The 19,735-nt window shown below is 46.0% G+C and overlaps 8 protein-coding genes across 8 annotated transcripts; 4 read left to right on the forward strand and 4 right to left on the reverse strand.

The window, feature by feature from the left end:
- Positions 1–223: 223 nt before the first annotated feature.
- On the reverse strand, positions 224–3,932 carry TRUGW13939_04949 (uncharacterized protein; the record flags this gene model as incomplete). The annotated part of the gene is made up of 6 exons (XM_035488114.1): positions 224–1,090; positions 1,154–1,461; positions 1,531–2,238; positions 2,290–2,303; positions 2,364–2,404; positions 2,895–3,932. 6 exons carry the CDS (start codon positions 3,930–3,932, stop codon positions 224–226), a joined length of 2,976 nt encoding a protein of 991 aa, XP_035344007.1.
- Positions 3,933–4,407: 475 nt separating this feature from the next.
- On the reverse strand, positions 4,408–6,157 carry TRUGW13939_04950 (uncharacterized protein; the record flags this gene model as incomplete). Its single annotated transcript, XM_035488115.1, has 3 exons — positions 4,408–5,669; positions 5,731–5,833; positions 5,951–6,157. The coding sequence occupies 3 exons, from the start codon at positions 6,155–6,157 to the stop codon at positions 4,408–4,410; spliced, it is 1,572 nt and encodes a 523-aa protein (XP_035344008.1).
- A 1,174-nt stretch (positions 6,158–7,331) lies between these two features.
- TRUGW13939_04951 (uncharacterized protein) lies at positions 7,332–9,090 on the reverse strand (the record flags this gene model as incomplete). Its single annotated transcript, XM_035488116.1, has 3 exons — positions 7,332–7,697; positions 7,755–8,043; positions 8,102–9,090. 3 exons carry the CDS (start codon positions 9,088–9,090, stop codon positions 7,332–7,334), a joined length of 1,644 nt encoding a protein of 547 aa, XP_035344009.1.
- An 878-nt stretch (positions 9,091–9,968) lies between these two features.
- TRUGW13939_04952 (uncharacterized protein) lies at positions 9,969–11,614 on the forward strand (the record flags this gene model as incomplete). Its single annotated transcript, XM_035488117.1, has 4 exons — positions 9,969–10,115; positions 10,176–10,670; positions 10,723–11,411; positions 11,488–11,614. 4 exons carry the CDS (start codon positions 9,969–9,971, stop codon positions 11,612–11,614), a joined length of 1,458 nt encoding a protein of 485 aa, XP_035344010.1.
- Positions 11,615–12,137: 523 nt separating this feature from the next.
- TRUGW13939_04953 (uncharacterized protein) lies at positions 12,138–15,276 on the reverse strand (the record flags this gene model as incomplete). Its single annotated transcript, XM_035488118.1, has 5 exons — positions 12,138–12,170; positions 12,218–12,846; positions 12,913–14,660; positions 14,716–14,975; positions 15,100–15,276. The coding sequence occupies 5 exons, from the start codon at positions 15,274–15,276 to the stop codon at positions 12,138–12,140; spliced, it is 2,847 nt and encodes a 948-aa protein (XP_035344011.1).
- A 476-nt stretch (positions 15,277–15,752) lies between these two features.
- Positions 15,753–16,160, forward strand: TRUGW13939_04954 (uncharacterized protein; the record flags this gene model as incomplete). Its single annotated transcript, XM_035488119.1, has 1 exon — positions 15,753–16,160. The coding sequence occupies one exon, from the start codon at positions 15,753–15,755 to the stop codon at positions 16,158–16,160; it is 408 nt and encodes a 135-aa protein (XP_035344012.1).
- A 906-nt stretch (positions 16,161–17,066) lies between these two features.
- Positions 17,067–18,392, forward strand: TRUGW13939_04955 (uncharacterized protein; the record flags this gene model as incomplete). The annotated part of the gene is made up of 1 exon (XM_035488120.1): positions 17,067–18,392. One exon carries the CDS (start codon positions 17,067–17,069, stop codon positions 18,390–18,392), a length of 1,326 nt encoding a protein of 441 aa, XP_035344013.1.
- A 676-nt stretch (positions 18,393–19,068) lies between these two features.
- Positions 19,069–19,386, forward strand: TRUGW13939_04956 (uncharacterized protein; the record flags this gene model as incomplete). Its single annotated transcript, XM_035488121.1, has 1 exon — positions 19,069–19,386. One exon carries the CDS (start codon positions 19,069–19,071, stop codon positions 19,384–19,386), a length of 318 nt encoding a protein of 105 aa, XP_035344014.1.
- Between the last annotated feature and the right edge of the window lie 349 nt (positions 19,387–19,735).

Below are 19,735 nucleotides of genomic sequence, written 5' to 3' on the forward strand. Positions count from 1 at the left end.
ATTGGGAGCTAATAATCGAGTCACTTGGTCGATTGACGATTAATATATCCTGTCTCATTCAAGACACTTATTAAAGACATAATCCTGCGCTCCCTTTCGTCCATCGATACATAGAAAGAACTTCTTTTCTGAGTTTTTCGGAGTCAATCGTCGTCGAACCCGGATATCGCACACTGTACAACGTCGAGCGAAGAGCCTTTCTAAAGTTTCTCTACAAATAAAATCAGCATATGTTGATATTATAGAAGTAAATAACATGAAGAAAGTAGAACAATACCTGAAAGTCTGTACTCAAAGTTACGACGCAGACCTCGTGAGCCCTAATTATCACCTCACATGCCTGTTCCACCGATGCATTCGGTCCGACCTGCGGCATACGATCGGCAAACAACAAAAGAACAAAACTGCCGTGAAAGAGGTATATGCCGAACAAATACGGCATAAACGCCAATTCAGGGTCTATTTCCAAGATTTCGGAAACCGCCTGGGCAGCGGCTATACCCTGGAAAGCACATTCTGGAAAATTCGACGACGCGATCCAGTTGCCCTCGTCTTCGAGCATGGTGATGGCGTCCCATTCGCCATGAAGCAGCACATGGAGAACATGTACGATATACCTGGCGTAGGCGACAGCCAGTGCCGTGCGAGTTTCAGTTGCAGTTGAGACATGCTCGAATCTAGTGTCATATTGAGTGTTGTTGTCAAATTCGGGACTTCTTTGCGTTGGTGAAAACATTGTGCTCCCACCATCCTCAAATGCCATATTGTGTGCTCCTGGGGTTGGTACACCAGGCAATAAGGAGAAATGATTCAAGCCAGATTCTAGGTCGCAGAGACATTTTTTAATGGCGTTCAGACTTGACGTATCATCAATGACTCCTAGACGAGGGTTATTTCGACGCAGGCGAAGATCAATTATGTCCCCTAGAATTGCCATAAGTGGAAGGAAAAATTCAAATACCCCAGTTCCGGAGATAGTATTCGCCGATCCATAAACTCGAGACGATAGGATTTCAGGTGTGGCTTTCTCAATATTTTGCCACACGTGTTCGTCAAGCGGAATGAACACATGACACTCAGAGTCCAAGAGCTGTAACGGTTTATTAAAGGAAAGGGATAAATGCCTATCTAGCATGTATACCAGCCAAAATACCCTTCGCCGCTCCTCTTGCTCTACGATAACTTCAAGAGAAGCCGGCTGGTTGGATGTCTCTGAAGTACCACTGCAGATCATTGCCTCGGAATGGTAACCAAGGTATTTTACTAGACGCATTGCTTTATCTGACCACTTGACAGAGTCAGATTTGAATTCGCCCCCAGAAATAACTGTGGTCAGAAGAGTAAGAGTGAGAACATCGTCAACGGTAGGCTGAGGTTTCTTAGTGAATGTCGTCCAAGTCATGTTGGAATCAAACCCGTCTGCCAAAGCACCTGTGAAATCACGCTCAAATCTCCATCCGCCTAATGAGAAATTCCAATTGATTAGTACAGACCAATAATTTCCAATTAGACATTAAAGTAAAGAAATACCGGGAACACGATGCCAATTATCCATATCCCTCTGATGAAAAAAAGACAGAGATAATGAAAAGAGTTTGTTTATGATCCGTTCCCTGGATCCTGGAACACGAAAAGCATTGATATTGGCCGTGTGCGCCATGCACCAAAGTATTGTCGAAAGCAACGCGGGAGATGTAGGGCGTGGGTTTGTTGAGCTCAGAAGAGACTTCTTGCGCAAGACTGGCGTGAGTACGTAAGGCGAGTGAATGCTGAATAGAGAATTACCAGGCTCAACAAAGTATATGTCAAGAAGGTCACAGGCCTCTTCAGCCGGGATTATGTTTTTCAACGCCGGTAGGAGTGGTTCCAGGCAGGAATAGCGACAAAATGAATCAAAAGCCGGGGCATTTACGAGCGGTGTGTGTCTTGTAGAAGCGGAAAACCCAGATCTATTGAGTGCTGGATCATTCCCAACACCTTGGGAACTTTGGGTCATCCCATTTTCCCAAGTTCGCGCTGGTGCAGGCCGAAGCTCAACCGAATTCGAGACTGGCGTGTGTTGGTACACTTCGGTCTCTTCCCGGGTGCTATTTCGTTTTGCAGAGGATGCTTCTGGAGAGCGAGTATCCTTGTCCGCGATATCTCTTGCTAACATCTGTCGTTGTATCCCTTTAGATGCATTAGACCTACGTCCGCGCTTTTTGACTTCGCGGTCATATCGGCATCGCAAATGAAGATCTACGGATAAGCGTTAGCCTGGTGGTATATATTATATGTCGAGTTACATACCGAAGCAACGGCCACTAAAAAAATGTTAGCATAAACTCCATGACTTTGAATGCCTTTTTTCAATATCTACATACCATGGCGTATCGCCGTTGCACCGAGTCCGGGCCTCGCTACACTGGTCGCATGCCCGAGCAATCCTTAGGCGATTTCTCCGCGTGTTGGCAGAAAAGGCATTAGGTGAATCAGCAGGCTCTTCTGGGGTGAGAAAAGATTCCATGATTGCGATGTGTTGTAGCACACTTAGTTCAGAATCAACGAGTCCGGGAGATGGAGATAAAAGTGTGGAGAAGCGGGTGCGGGGAAATTATGCTTATTAGCCTAATAAAACGTAATGCCCTCCTCCTAAAGTTAAACCAGCACTGCATTACATGGGGTTTTTTTTTTCAGGTGACAAAAATATCATATTACTTCGCATGTGGAGATTCAACATGTTTACAATTATTGTGATAATTATCAAAGTTGACTATATTTGCCCAATCTATACCGTTCGCTTGAATATCACTAGTAACAATAATTGTGCTTAGATGTAGATGCAGGAAGCAAAAAAACAAAACAAAAAGCTATAGCTTTGCTTGTTTTGTTTTCTTCTCAAAATCATAGTCTACCCAATCGCCCAATATCCTGCGCACGCCCTGGCACAAAACGAGGTCTCTATGCTCGACTTCTTCTCGAATTTCTGTCAAAGCCGAGACATTGACTTCCTCGGTCGTAGGATCATTAGACAATGAATTTAAACGTCGCAGAATAGCAGTGGTGGCCTTCACGTTATCTTCGATATCGTCAATAGAGCTCACTCCAACGATGGTATGAACTCGGGTCCTCTTCCCCGACGAGGATATCTTCATCGCTCTAGCAATAGAGAACCGAAGAGCCAGGTTCACCAGCGTCGACCCCTGCGACTCAACCCAATCGGAAGCTGCGCGAACAGCCTCACGCAAACCAGTTGGCGAAGGATGCCAGTCCCCCAATTTGCCAGAAGGCACGCTTGTAGAGCGCAGTAGACCCGATGCAAGTGGACTGGAGTTGCAGATTACTGTGACGCCTTCTTCCTGCAGTGCTGGGATGCCGACGGTCTCAAGGCGTGAGTTTTGTAATGTCAGTTGCGCCCAGTTCTGCACGACATCTAGCGGTTGGTTATAGACCTGCCTGACCCGTCGAGCAACTCGCACGAGGCTTTCGATTGAATACCCCGAAATACCGATAAATCTGACCTTGCCCTGTCTTTTCAGCTCAAACAGAGAACCGACAGCCTCCACTGCTTGGTTACAAGAGACATACTCCACGTCATGGCAAAACACAACGTCTAGGTAAGCTGTGTCTAATCGGCTGAGAGATCGTGCAACCGACGCTTGAATCCATTCAGGGGAGTAGTTGAATTCATCTGCAGAGATTCTTCCCGCCTTAGTCATTAAAATGTAGTCCTCGCGAGAGTACCTGTCGCGGATTTCGGGGCTGGTGAGTGCATGGCCCAGGAGTTGTTCCGAGGGTTCGTAGTAAGGCGAAGTGTCGATAGCCCTAATCCCACGATCAAAGGCACGCCGAATGATTTTGCTGATGGGGATTTGGTCTGGCTGGGAATGCAATTGGTAGCTGAATCCGGCGCCACCCATGATAATCGGGGGCAATATCAGCTGGTTTTCCATCTGTGTGAGATGTGCGGGCTCGTTTGTGTCATTTTTCAATTCTCCCATAATATATTGACGACAGTAACCCTTGATGTTGGGATAAGACTGAAACTCCGCGAACCTTTCTTTTATCTGAAATCAAGTGTATTCCTCGAATCCCTCATGCAGGCGTAGATCATATTGCTGGACAACTCATACAAATTGCGAACCGGGTAATTAGCCTTCATTTCCGGGTAATTATGCGTTCAGCCAATGGGGTATTTTGAATACTTCCGGATAACGAGCTACATAAAACGAGCATCCTCTATTTTAATTTTTGTTTTTCTTTTTTCTTACAGCGACTCATTACCAGACTTTGAATATAATACTTTGAAAGTATTTTTTATACGGCCGTTCCTGCATTGGGAATTCTATTCTAATATGGCTATCGACGACTAGGAGCGCAAGAGCACTCCACGATCCCAGCCGAAAATTTGAAGTGAAGTAGCTTCAATTACAAGGGGTATATAAAGTATTTGTTCTCCAGGTCCGTCAGATCCAACTGCGAAATATCCACCTGGACCTTCACCACCTGCCCATCATCGTCAATTTGCTCGACAAAGCCGACGGGCGACTTGCCCTGGGCTTCCTGTTCGGCGATCCATGCTCGACGCTCCTTGTTGCGTCTCACGAGAATCCATCTGATGACAAAAAGAATGAGAGGGCTGAACGCCCAGCTGATGACAATCTGGGCGATCCACGCCCCGTAGAATCGAGGGCCGTCTTTCTCTACCCAGATCTGGGGCGAGATGATATTGGCAATGCCGTATCCGGCCATGAATAGAACATTACGCAACAGTTTCTTGGTGTAGCCGGCTGCACTGGACGATGTCCAACCCAGGGCGATAATGTAAGAGATGCCCCAAGTGTTGGCAGCCAAAGTGAGGCAAGCCAACAGGCCAATCTTTTTGTTCCAATCCACCGCGACCATGCCAATACCGCCGGCGATAGCGGGCAACATCCAAAACAGAGCCCACCATGCATTCTTGTTGGGAAACCACCTCAGCAAGAAATAGGCGACGACAGCGCAGGCGACGGCAAAACCGGCTCCTGCGACACTAACCAAGGTCGATCCGAGATCGGACACGCCAATGGCCAAGAACAAAAGTGTTTGTTGGTAGGTCAGACTGTTGGAGAGCATCAGGGTGAACACCTGTAGGAGAAAGAGCCAAGAGATCGGGTCCTTAATGGTCTCTGTAAACTGTGATTTTTTGAACTGTTTCTGCTCAATGGAGCTTTTAGTGGATTCTTGCACCCGGCGAATGACGTGGATTTTTTCCTGTGGCGTGAGGAATTTGGCATCCACTGGGTTGCTGGGGTAGAAGAACCAGCAATAAATGGACAAGAATAAACTTAGGCCACCGGTCAAGATCATGAAGAACTTCCAGGGCCGGATGGTGCTCTTGGTGAACAAGAGACCGTATGAAATGAATCCTGCGGGAATGCCAGAGCCCAAGCAGGAGATCCAGAAGATTGGTTGCAACGCCGCCTGCTCTTTCGGAATGAAAAACATGCCCATTGTCATTTCCATGGCGGGCACCACGCAGGATTCAACAACTCCCAAAAAGAATCGCAGCGGGATGAATCCGCCGTAGTTATGGGCGGTATCGTGAAGGAATATAAGGAGGGACCAGAAAAAGATGGCGCCACCAACGAACTTTCCGAGAGGGAGACGCTGCATCAGATAGTGGCCAGGCAGTTGGGCGACGATGTATCCTATGGATATTCAGTTGGTTTTGTGTTCTTCCGGGTGAGGTACATTTGCAGGGATACGAACCAACGTAGAAAATAGTGTTAAGATTGTTGTATTCGGATTGTGTGAGTCCGGTCTCTTCGAAGATTCCCAGCAGCGATGCGTATGATAGAGTAGCTTTATCGATCTATAGGCCTTGTCAGTAGAGTTTCTGACCAACCAATACTTTCAAGCCCAGCCCCGCGCTGCCCGCTCAACATGAATCGCCGTAGACACCGGGGAATAATAGCAAATCTACACTCACAAACAACAGCAAATTCGTGACGCTCAAGAGCAGCATGATCCTCCAATGGAGCTTCCACACGAGCCTGCGCTCCTCCTGCGGACCAAGCCGGTCAACCGCATCGCCGTACTGCTCCACGAAGCGCAAGGTCTCATCGGCATACCGCTCGTTGATGGCCTGGTCGTCCACGACCGCCGCTGCGGGCGTCCCTGGCTTTTCGTCGTTCATCGTGGCCACGGATACGAGTGCTCTGTGAGTCCATGAAAGGCTGCAGGTGCGACACGCTGTCTTTTGTATCAAGTCCGGTGGGTAAAAGTGGTGGGAAAGCACGGAATGTTACCCCCGAGCTACAGCGCTATCTCGGCCGCCCGGCGCCAAGCACGCCATCTGGCCAGTCTCGACCGTCTAGAAAACTAGAAGAATACGAGTGTGGCCCTAATAACAATGCTGGCAAAGCGTTCCAGAAGCCGGCAGGATTATTGCGACGGGCCGCCTCTAGTCTCTACGGAGTACGTACTAGAGTAGGCTCTCTCGGGGCGGCGCCGCGTCGGCTCGCTCGGGCCATAATCCTTTCTAGAGTATCAAAGAGTGGATGATTATTGCGGCGTAGTCGTCCAACTAGATGACCCGTCGGGGCTTTTTTGTGGACAATCTTAACTTTTTGCCTGCTCCATTATTGCTTCCTTTATTCCGTCCGGACGCTGCTTAGCATCGGAATCAACGAGGCTAAGAAGGCCAATCTCGATGGCTCGCGCATGCAAGACATGCCCAAGTTCGTTCCAACTTCCAACAAGTGATCATCTATAGTCATTATTTATTATTATTCCGAGAGGATTGGTTCCTCTTCCTTGCATCGAGCTTTTCCGCGCCCGTAACTAGCGCAGCGCACAATTGCTCCTCCCGCTGTGGATGTAACATCGAATACGGAACTAAGTACAAAGTAGCAGTAGCAGTAGAGCCAAAGCAATAATAATAATAAATGTCTTATATCTCTGGTCAATCGCGTCTAAGAAGCGCCGGATTCGCTTCTCCTATTTTCCGAATGGCTGGTCTGGTTGGTGCATTTACGGCTTACGCCCTTAAACAAGACTGTCAACATTGCAACTCTCCTCTTTTTTTTTCTCTTTCTCTTTTTCGGCTCACGCATGTACAGGGGTATTTGCTTTCAGGGGTGAAGTCTTATTCGCAGATTTATTCGCAGATTACATGTAGCTCTAAGGAGCGTGTTGCTTTTGTGGATGGGTTGGTAGGCTTAAAACGAACAATTCACGATCAAGCAGACCAGTATAAAACGATCTTGAATGCTCGACAGCATTATTGATTGGTCCAATAAACAAGCTCTACTAGCCACGTGCAATAATTGCTGCATGCTCTTAGTAAATTATTACCCAAGAACGAAAAATCAAACCGTTGCCTTCACCCTCACCATCAGCGGGTCTTTCAAATCGCTGATCCCAACGCTGACCATCTCAGGAATCTTGCCCCGAAACAGCCCGTTCGCCACATCCATCTTCTCGCCCTCGCTGCCCAAGTCAAAATCGAATTCATGCAATAGCGTGCTCATTAGCTTGTATATGTTGCTCATGGCGATCGTCTTTCCTATGCATTGTCTGCCGCCCATCCCGAAATGCATAAGTAGACGCGATTTCTCGGCCACACTAGTATCGCTAGTCCACCGTAAAGGGTCAAAAAGATCGTGGTTCGGTCCCCAAACAGAAGGGTTATGATGAAAAGCATGGTTGCATACTGCGACAGATGTCTGGTTACGCTACTTGTCAGATATTTCATGTTCATCACGACTGAAGCAAAACCAAGGGCAACATACACCAGTGGGAATATGACTGTCTCCTATGAAAAGACCTTTCGGATCCATGATCCGTCGAGCAAGAGGCATAGTAAACACCGGGGTAAGACGAAAGTTCTCTTTCATGCAATCGCGTAGAAAAGGCAATGAAGCTTCGACTTGGGCGACTGGGTAGGCATCTTGCTCGGGCTCTAGCGATGGAAGGTTTTCCTTGATTTCGGCTACACATTTTGCCATGGCCTCAGGGTCATGCAGCAAGTGATAGAAAAGCAGCGATGCCGTGGCCCCTGTGGTATGTGTTCCTGCAATACTTTAATTTGCGTCAGTTGAACACAAGACCTCGAGACAAGACCTCAGCCATATCTTACATGAATCCAAACGCCTCAGTTTCCAAATCAGTCTGTGTCAACCGAGCTCCAGTCTCTGGATGTTGGGCCAATATAAGGTTTGTCAATAGATCCTTGCGTTTCGCAGCGGTGTTGAAATCATTTGACTTCTCGTCATTCCGTAAAACCGAGAGTCGCGCCTGTACGCACTCGGATGCCAAGTCTGCACACGCTTGTCGTCCCTGAAATAGTTTCTGCAGGCCCTTGTGAGGCACAAAGGGAAGCCATGTCTTCAGGTTACTAGTCATTGCGGGCCATGAGCCCGTCACAGCTGCTAAAAGGCTATGTTCTTTGACTGGAGGTGCACGGGATTCATCATCTGGCTTTTGCACATTGAAGGACTGACTAAATGCCAACTCCCCCAGCGTGTCGACGACATAGAGATGAAGGGCCTTTTTGAGATCGAATGGCCGGCCAGAAGCTGCGTATGAATAGAGTTTCTCTTTGAGGATTTTGACATTTATATCCATGTATTGCTCCATTTCCTTGACGTAGCTAATGGAGAAACCATGCGACATGTGTCTTCTACGTATGGAGTGCAACTGATCCGTGTTTTGATTAGTTTGGTATGTCGGATTTTCTAGGGCGAATTCTCTCCTTACAGCTTCATCCCTCATTCCAAACACATTTGGGTGTGCTGCACCATAGGCATCGTAGAATTGTGTCTTGGGCATCAACCGCGCCGGTGTTTGGTAAATCAACTTGATCGCACTTTCATGTGTCACGCTGAGTTTGTCCGGCCCATAACGCACAATGGGGCCGTGTTTCTCGTGCAATTTGGTCAGATAATAGGGCTGTTGTAGGGTCATAAATTGGTAGGTTTGCCACAGGTCCGTCAAGGAGGCAAGAAATGGACCAGGGTACTTTGCGAGAGGGTGTAGATATCTGTAATACACGATGTAAATTGCTAGGTACAGTCCTGCTGCAATTGGAATGAGTGTCCAGGTGTTCAATGATGATATTAAGGCCATTATGGTGAGTTTCGTCTTTTGTCTTTCTAAATCTAAATCACGAGCGATATCGTAAAGAGCAATGTTTTACAAATAACTTTTACTCGAATTTTTGAAAGGAATAGGGTTTATAAATCTGAGTAATTAACCCAAACTTTCTTGGTTATTCACCCCCTCAACTTGGAGACGACCAAGATCGACTATTTCCCCGCATTCTTACCGGATCAATGAACCCATCCTATAGTTTTGACTTTCGTAAACATTGCAGAGACTAAACCATTCAGAACTGAGTGATTTTGCTACGGATCTTGGTAGAACAAGTCTCATTCTGTATTGCTGTTAGTGAACGATTTAATTATCATTTCTTCCCCTGTTTTTGTCTTGTTAAGAACCAGCCCCTAGCGCAATATTCATGTATATTATCAGATCAGCATGACAGTTCTTCCCTTCACCCGCGCCAAAGCACAGTGCAGACGTGATTCGCGGCCCCGGATAAGATCAAATCCGCCATGCAACAATGTCCAAACACTCTCTAACAATCCGGGGTAGCTTCTCCTCACCACCTGTAGAGCTATATACAGCTTCCGTCTAAAACTTTTTCCGGTGGCGTCCTTCCCCCGCAGGCCATCATCTATGGGTCGCTGGTTTTGCGGAGATGACTTTTTGCGGAGATGGTTGAGCTGTCAATCACCCTGGAATGGTTTAGCCAGTAATAACTGCGTTCACTATATTACGTAGCACGACATTTCATCTGGCGCAGGTTAGCTAGTTGAGTTTATTTAATCGCCCCTATTCGCGCATGCCGTTCTTGTTTTATCTTTTTCTTTCAGGCCGCATACCCCAGTGTTGATTGATATTGCATTACTTGAAAAAGAGCGTTTTTAGCTCATCATACCAACATGAAGAATGAGTTTAGCCTCGATGAGGAGGCTAGGAACCTCTCTTCAGAGTATCGCCAGTATCTTATCAACCGACATGGCACCGTCGAGCTGGATCCAATGCCTGACATGAACGATGCTGATCCATACAACTGGCCAAAATGGAAGGTATACTTTGATCCATTATCTCGTCATTGGCCATTGATCAAGACACTGAAATTGTATTAGAAAGTCATCAACCTTATCCTTGTCGCATTCCACGCCTTAATGGGAACTTTCACAGCCGCCGCAATTCAGTCTGCCTTTGTCCCAATCTCAGAAGACCTCGGTGTGAGCGTCCAGCGAGCTAGTTATCTGACATCTCTAGTCATTGCTATCTTGGGTGGCGCGCCTCTTTTCTGGCGACCACTCTCTGATCGCTATGGTCGGCGACCAATCTTTCTACTCTCTCTCATTTGCAGTCTAGTCGGCAACATTGGCTGTGCAAACAGCTATTCCTATGGTACAATGGGACTGTGTCGAGCCATCACCGCCTTTTTTATAAGTCCTGCTGCCGCCATTGGAAGTGCTGTCGTTGTCGAGACGTTTTTCAAAAGTCAACGAGCTAGGTATATGGGTATCTGGACGATTATGGTCACACTCGGTGTACCGGTTTCTCCACTCATCTTTGGATTTGTCGCCGATCGCGTGGGATATAGGTGGATCTATTATATTCTTGCTATTGTATGGAATTGGCACATACAACTAAAAAGTCTTGTTGCTAATTGTGATGCAGACCAACTCAGTACAATTTATCCTTTATTTGTTCCTGGGCCCTGAAACAAGGTACATTCGCAACCAGAACGCTCCCTCGATCGAATCCACCGTGAAAGGAAACTACTTCAAATTCAAACGAATTGACCCACGTCCTCTTACCATCAACGACTTTATACATCCGCTCAGCTTCGTGTTTCGCCCCTGTATCTTCATTCCCGCCGCGGCTTACGCGATGATCTTCCTCTGGGGCAGTATCATGACAACAATCGAGATCCCCCAGCTGTATCCCGTCAAATATGGCCTGAACACCGAGCAAGTTGGTCTACAAAACATCAGCATTATTATCGGGTCATTGATTGGTGAACAAATCGGGGGTATTCTCTCAGATAAATGGATGGCGCGCGGATGGCAACAGAAACAGGAGCACCAGAGCGACGAACCCGTGGAGCCTGAATACCGGCTTTGGCTGAGCTACATCGGGCATGCTCTCACTATCTGTGGTGTTATCGTATTTTGCGTCCAGTTCGAAAAGTCCTCGTCGTGGAATGTTACTCCCCTGGTTGGTGCCGCGATTGCTGCCGCAGGGAACCAGATTGTGACAACGGTGAATATCACATATGCTGTGGATTGCTATCGGGAAGAAGCCGGCAGTGTAGGCGTGTTTATTACCTTTGTCAGGCAGGTGTGGGGGTTTATTGGTCCTTTCTGGTGAGTTTGTTTTTTTTTGGTTTTTTTTTTTTACAAACCTATATGCTCTCCAATCGGAACTGACTGATGGGTATAGGTTCCCGGAAATGTTTGAGAATGTCGGCTTTTACGGAGGAGCTGGAATTGCGACGGCGTTGCTGGTGGCAGTGAGCGTTGTGCCAACTGTGATTTTGCAGTGGCGTGGTCATGGCTGGAGGAAATAGTCATTTTAATTTTTAATACCTATGGTTGATTTGTTTGCTTGTCTCTTAAGAAGATACGGTATATCTCGTTGAATTCAACATATGAATTGCTCTGTCGCTATAACCCTAACCCACTGGCCATCAGCTGAAGCATTCTACATGTAACCAACACCAATCATGAATTTGCATTCCAAGAATAATTCAGCTTAAATTCTGAATTATTAATCCTCGAAAGATGTAGTATGTAACTAAAACGAGGCACCCATTAGGGTTAGGGCCTGGTACATTTCTGGTATGAAAGTCTACTTCTCCGGCGTAAAATTCTTGCTGTTTTTAATCCAATGAATGAGCCACCTCAAGTAATATGGTATATATAGTTCAATGGCTAAATTTATTCTTGACCTAGGCTTAGGGATATTGACAGATTTCCAGAGTTAAAGGAGCGAGACTCAAAGCCAATTCATTTAAATAGTATTCCGTGTTTATATAATAGTTGAGTTAAAAAAAAAACGTGAGTATTTAGTAGCAAGATAAAAATGCTTGCCTAGTCCAATCCAGACCACTTCTGATAGGGACACTGAACTTTCTGTCCGCGTCTACAAAATTGCCACGAAGCATACGTACGAGGTCCATCTCTTGATTTAAGTCCTCTTCCTTCCCATCGATATCAGCATCCCAGATCCTCCATCCACCCTCTCGAGAAATCTTCCAGCGAATTACTACAGGTGCCGGGGGAGCCGCTGATGTCTCGCCATCTCGTGGTTGTCTCATCGGCCATGGTTTCGTAGTGAGATACAAGAACAGCTCGTGATCCTTCGATGATCCGGCTTGGTACATCAATCTTGGGTCTCTCCCTGAGAAGGAAGGGAAATATATTGGTTCTCGCAAGACCTGCACCGTCTTCATGACTGCGCTACCTTCTACTTGGCCTAGCGCCTCCACCACTGACGATGACTCCTTGTATAAACTGAACTTGATGAGTTTTGGTCTACAAGTTAGTGGTGGGAGTGAGACAACCAATTCATCCTCGCCCCAATAGGTGAGTGTCTCATTCAGCGGGTGTGTCTCAAGGCGTTCCGTGATTCTGTATGTAACTTGTTGAGCAAGGCCGCAACTCTTCAACCAACTAGCGGGGTCTCGGCCATAGGCGAAAGAATACGTCGAAAGGGTCAACTGGCAGCTATGTTCATGTCGCAGCCTGAAGGACGTATCCAAACAGTAGAGGTATTTTCCACAAGTAGAGAAACGTAGTTCTGTTTCATGTCAATTCAGTGGGCAAAACATTTGATAGATTGCTCCTGCGATGGGCGAGTACGTACGTCGAAATAAGATATATGCATGCTCAGATTTCAAATCGCCTGGTAGGCGCTCGATCCGCCAGCCGTCTATATCGCAAACAGAACTGGGGACGAGAGCGCGTACTCCCGGATAGCTCCAAATCACGATAGGAAACTGAGGATGGAAAGTATATGAAAATCCTCTAATATCCCGAGTGTATTTATCGAACAAAGCCCATAGAGGTGGAATTGATTCCCCCACTAAACGAGTGCCTGCAGTTGCTGCTTTCCAACTAGAATATTGGTTATCCTCTCTGTTGTCATAGCTGAAATTAGATGCTGTCTCCACATCAGAGTTCTCATTTCCATACGAATAGTAACCCAAGTCTGAATCTGAGCTGTCATTTTCGTCATCGCTAGAGAATTTATCAGAACCATCGTCTAAATCACGATCGAATTTGTCATCTTCATCGGTGTTCTGATGTCCCCGGAACAAATGAAAGAGAGACACATTTCTGTGAAAGGTTACCACATTATCCTTCCATGCTACTCTCCAGGGAGCTTTCAGTGAACTCTTTGGCCACTGAGTTGGAGCCTCAGACACATTGCTACACCCGTCAACTATCTGCTCGAGGCGCAACAAAAACTCATCAAGATTCCACATTTCAATTTTGGAATCCTTGGTGCGATAACAAACCGACATCCCTTTCCTGCAAAGGGGAGACCTTTGCAACGCTAACTCAAAATGTTGTTCAATCGGATTCCTCTTAGAGAAGATAGGAATTCTATAATAGTAAAATTTTTGTTGTGTCGCCTCTTCAAGTAGTCCCATCCGGTAACTGCACAGAAGTTCAACATGCAGTCCATTCTTATAAAAGAGTGGTGGATTTGTCCAGATATCGGATATTTCTCCGATATTTGATTTTACACCAACATTGAAAACTCGAATGCCGTCTGACTGGACAGGATGAGCTCCAAGATGTGACTTCATCTTGTTGAGGGAAACACATTGATCCAGAACGCCGGGATAAATAGCAAGAACTTTATGCCAGTCACTTAAGAAGGAGCAGAAGTCCTGGTCAAGTTTCTCCCCAACTAGACTTCCACGAAGCCATTTAGGTAAAGGTACTCCCAAGCCATCATCTTCGCTTATTGTGGGATCGTCGAGACACATTTTAAAATATCCCGAATTTTCTTTGCACCTACAGAAAAGATGGGGAGCAGTGTAGGTCTGTATTCCTACAGACGTCCAAAAGTTCGAGCTCACTAAAAAGGCGCAGACATCTCTAAAGAGCTCTTTGGAAGGGGAAGTGTCGTAAAGGTGTTGAAACCAGAATGTTGCTGCATATTTGAGGAATGCATCGCGCTCATCATTTGCATCCAAGAGCGCCTTAATATTTGAAACGGACTTATAGCGGTCATATCTGAGGAACCATAGACAGTCGAGGCCGATTTCCAACGAGGCGTCAGTGGGATTGACAAAAAATTCTCGCAAATACGCAATCTTGTTCGGTTCAGATTGTCCAATGCTCGTATTGATCGGCAAGTCTTCCATATCCTGAAGGAAAAAGTCGTAGAGTGTTTTGTGGAACAGCTTGACCTTGCAGCAAGTCTCATCTTCGGAAGATCGATCGGATACAACGAAGGACCCACACAACTCCTTTATCTTTTGTATAGACGTAACATGGTATCTACAATGATGGGTCGCACCGTGCTCAATAGCAAGGGCATTGAGAAGCTCCCTCCATGTAATTGATTGGATGCTACCGATGAGAAACATAAAGGTACGTCTATATACTTATTAGCTTTCACCATCTATACAACGTTATCAGAAATTATACTGACCTCACGAGACTTCGCTCTATCTTCGATTTCTCGCATAATTTTAGCAAAGTGCGGACGAAATATCCATTGAGACTTTGTGGAAATTCATGCAAAACTTTCGGAATATCAGCGTAACAGGTGATACCTTCACCACCCAGAGTATCCATCAGGAATTTTGCGTAGACGAAGCTCCCATCGCAGGATCTAACCCGGTCGTCAATATCACTGAAGTCGATTGGCGACGAGTCACCAATCTCATTCAACTTCAGATTGAAATCCGGCTGTCAAGAACATCTTGATATCTGCAGAAATGATTGACAGACTAGGGCATATCTCAACTGCATGAAGCTTCAGCATCATGTTGCGGATCATTCCGTCGTCCCGACTTGTAAAAAACCATTTTACCATGCCACGACGTGGTGCAGTTGCGACGTAGAACAATGTTTCTCGCATGTTCTTCTCATTTTGGCACTCGTCAAGCCCATCAATAATCAAGTAGACGAGACTGCGTTGCTCTAAGAGAGCGCAGAAGAATTGTTCCACCAGCTCGTCACTCAGATACTTCACGTTGAACCGGGACATTTCACCCCTGTATAAGTCGAGTACTCTTTCCGGAATATCAATCTGTGGGTAATAAATCAACTGATTTGTGAGTGATCGAATGCCATTTAGTACGTCACGTCGGGTTGAGTCACTAAATGAATAACTGCAATATGCTGTTTTGTGGCCTGTGTCGTTCAAGTGCTCAACTACAGCTGACGAGAGCACGGATTTACCAGACCCTACAGGAGCGTTGTACCATAGGATCTTGTGGCTGTCTAACAAGGAATCGCGCCAACTCCGAAACCTTTCGTCATCAAACATCCATGAGCATGTTTCGCCGTGCCTGCGTATAAGGTTAGTTTTAAAGTCGTCACGAACGTCAAGATCCATGCCGGCACTGATAGAGTCACTAATCGCGCGCTTGAGGTTGTCTCTTTCAAATATGCTGCCGGTGGGGTTAAGCAGGTTGATTTCTTTCTCAGTGACAATGGTTAAAAGTTCCTTAGCATATGCAGATGCTGACAACCAACCGAGTTGAATCGTTCGATAGTGCTATGATATCTCGCATCCACCTTTCCCTCGGATACAGCCCGCCAGACGTCGACACCCGCCGGAAACTTTGGCTGCAGCTATTGCACTCCATTCCCTCTGATGAGATTGAGCTAGACCTTGACGATGATGTTGATGGCCTCGCGATAGCCAATATGAACGGTAGACAGATTGCTAATACTGTCAATACAGCGAAAACCATTGCACGTTTTGAACAGAAACCACTTCAGCTACGCCATATACATACTGTCCTTGATGTATGTGCTGCTTTCGACCAGAAATTAAAGCGACCGCCAACAGCCGATCCAGTCAGGAACAGCCACAAACCGTTCATGATTTCGAGGAAGAATTCGATTCTTAACGATGACAAGTAAACATTTGAAAAGAAGACCAACATTCTCAGGTGTTCTTTGCTGGTCTAACTAAATGGCACATGTAATATCATGTATCAATCCATGAACATGGAACAATTTCATCTGTTATTAGGTCCGTACATGGATGCCCTACTACATGTATTTATGAGAAATGGAACTTACGTATACTATTTTCGAAATTCCAATAGTCTAAATAGATATGATGACAAACTTGTTTACTTCAATCTAAAGTCGAATGGTTATCATTCGATAATTATAACCCTAGTGGCCCATGCATTGAATTAACAAATCAGATGGGTTTCGTGTATAAGTATTATATATATTAACTTGATATTAAGATAGTTTTCAAATTATAAATAATACAAAATAACTTGTAATAACAATACAATCTATGTAAATATATTTTACTAAACCTTAATGTTATAACATCTAATTGAAAAGAGCTATACTTAAATACCGCTCGTCAGGCTGGCAAGCCACTAGAGCTAGATCAGGACAGACAATCTCTTTCTCGCACGATATTATTATTATTTGACATAGGAGAGGCAGATTATTAATACAAAGAATTAAGGAAGAAGAAAAAAACCCACAAAGATAAGAGAAAAACAAGAACAACTGAGAATATACCGATCCGGTGATAATATCATGTATAGTAATCCGACAAAACAACAAGTCACAAGACTCCGACGTCATCGTCTTATAGCACCGAAAAACACAGTCCAAGGAGATATCATGATTGGAAATCAAACTCGGCAGTGATGATGCTCCGCCGGCTCTCGATGTCGTGATTGTCTCCCCCTCCGCTCCCACTACAATTTGTCATCACCCCACGATAACTATATGAAGCCCAATCCTGGCTGTATTCTCCAATACTGTTAGAACAAAATATAGAATACTCTAACAAAAATGACGGAGCGCAAGTTGCATTTGACCGCGTTCATGCGGCCGGTCAGTCTACACACCGGCGCATGGAGGTATCCCGGCGCCTACGCAGACGCGAATTTCAACTTTGAGCACCTGAAGTCTTTCATCCAGAAGCTCGAAGCTGCCAAGTTTGATGCCTTCTTCATGGCAGATCACCTCGCTGTTCTGAATATGCCAATTGAAGCACTCAAACGCAGTCATACGGTCACCTCGTTCGAGCCATTTACCTTATTGTCGGCGCTTTCATCTGTTACTAGTAAGATCGGGCTTGCTGCAACAGCATCAACTACTTACGACGAACCTTACCATATCGCTCGTCGGTTTGCATCGCTGGACCACCTCAGCAACGGTCGCGCCGCCTGGAACATTGTCACAACGGGGAATCCCGAGGCATCAAAAAACTTTGGCAAGGAAGAGCACCTCGAACATGACGAGCGATACAAACGGGCGAGGGAATTTTATGACGTTGTTACGGGGCTGTGGGACAGCTTTGCCGATGACGCTTTCATCCGTGATCAGGCGTCGGGGATATATTTCGATCCTGAGAAACTACATGTTCTCAACCACAAGGGCGACAATTTGCAAGTACGGGGTCCCCTGAATATAGCACGCCCTGTTCAAGGCTGGCCGGTCATTGTACAGGCAGGCCAGTCGGAACCGGGCAGACAGCTGGCTGCTGAAACGGCCGAGGCTGTCTTTTGCGCGCCAATAGACATCGAAGCTGCAAAGGCACTGTATGCAGATATCAAGGGCCGTGCAACGGCAGCAGGCCGCGATCGCAATCATTTGAAAATCCTTCCAGCAGCCTTTGTCGTCATTGGAGACACAGTAGAAGACGCCAAAGCCAAGCGTCTCGCTGTCGATAGTCTTGTCCACTATGAAAGTGCCATCGCCTCGTTGTCAGTGACACTGGGTACCGATGCGTCAGGCTTCGACCCGGATGGTCCTCTTCCGACTGATCTGCCAGAAACCAATGCAACCAAGACCGGTCGTGAATCTGTGCTCAGGCTCGCCGCGAAAGAAAATCTTACAGTCCGCCAACTTGCACAGAGACAAGGAGGATATGGCGGGCTGGCCTTCGTTGGGACACCAGAAACCGTCGCAGAAGAAATGGGTACCTGGCTGCGTGAGGAGGCAGCCGATGGATTCACAGTTGTAGTCCCGTTTGTGCCTCAAGGTATAGACGACGTAACGCTGCGACTGGTGCCTGAGCTCCAACGCCGGGGACTTTTCCGCAACGAGTATGAAGGGACGACATTGCGAGAACACCTTGGTCTTCCACGGCCGAACAATAAGTTTTTCCCCTAAGTCGCATATTCATCGAGTTCTTTGGTTGTGCCCGTTACGCTGTCTACCAAAGACAGTTTATCAACGTTTAATCTCGATTCTGGCACTTTTTAGCGATGGCACGAATAGATCAGATGTAAATGAAACATAATTTTACCGTGTTGAACATTAATCCACGTTGTATACTAATACTGCTCGGCTCCTTTTTCGTTTCCAAACAATTTCTATTAAGCACTCGTTCTATTTGAGTCTACGTTTCAGGGCAATCAAGACTTTCTTTATAGGAATCTCTTTGTCGAGCGTTGAAACATGACTGTGCCCAGGCTTAGTATTCTTCTTTAGAGAACAATAGCGAAACGCTGTTCTTCTGCACGACTGAGAATATCCTCTTTGTCAGTTGGTGGCAAATTTCCCAATAAAGAAATTCTCAGGGTGAATCAAAACACTGTATATCTGTATGCAAAGTATTTTCTTCCCCCTCTATGAACTGACAGCTGCAAATCTCCTCGTCTCAGACGAGTTATTGACCTCGAATGCTCTTACGGCTGTGAGATACATTTCCCAATAACAGCCCGATGTATTCAATATGCGAACACTCTCACTAATTCTAAGCCTAACCTTTCTAGCCGATCTGTTCAGCAAGTCACACGCCAATTGGTGTGTTGCGCAAGGACAGGGTGCATGTCAACTCAACATCATGGGAAACCCTGTCTGGACCAATGGCGGGGCCAAGTACGCAATTATCTGGACAAACGCAACTATTTACGACCATACGTGCAAGATGTTGGGCTATGTGGAAAAGCCACTGCAGGACGTCGCGATCGATTCACAACTGCCATGGACCGTTGTGCTGACCCTGCTCAGGCCAAATTCGCAGTATATCGAATTTTGCTACGCGAGTACGTGTTATGAGGGAAACTTCTGGTGCTCGACCCAAGATGAGTATGGTACGACGACATTCGAGTGTCTTCACGCATTTACGTGTGCAAGTATGGACAGACTGGCATCCGGTTAATAGTATATATTGAACTACATTGTTATAGACATCGAGTCGGTGAATAAACAAGGTCTTTTGTTGCTATTGATGTGTGTTGGACATGCAAAAATTACTGTATAAAAGTCTTACCGGATTTTAGGTGTTGGATATTTTTCTTTGGTTTTAGGCTGGCGTCAACTCTCTCAATATTGTCCAGAAGAAATCACCATGGACAAATCTCGCTTTCGTAGCTGATTTGTATTATACACGTATAGAGACAAATTTTTGTACCTCTATGTTTATTGAAATCTACAGTTTCCTTTAAAAAGAAGTTTAGATTTATTAGCATTAACCTGGCCTTCATATGCTAGGAGCATCACATGTTGTA

The sequence above is a fragment of the Talaromyces rugulosus genome, chromosome III (assembly GCF_013368755.1).
Source record: "Talaromyces rugulosus chromosome III, complete sequence".
NCBI lineage: Eukaryota > Fungi > Ascomycota > Eurotiomycetes > Eurotiales > Trichocomaceae > Talaromyces > Talaromyces rugulosus.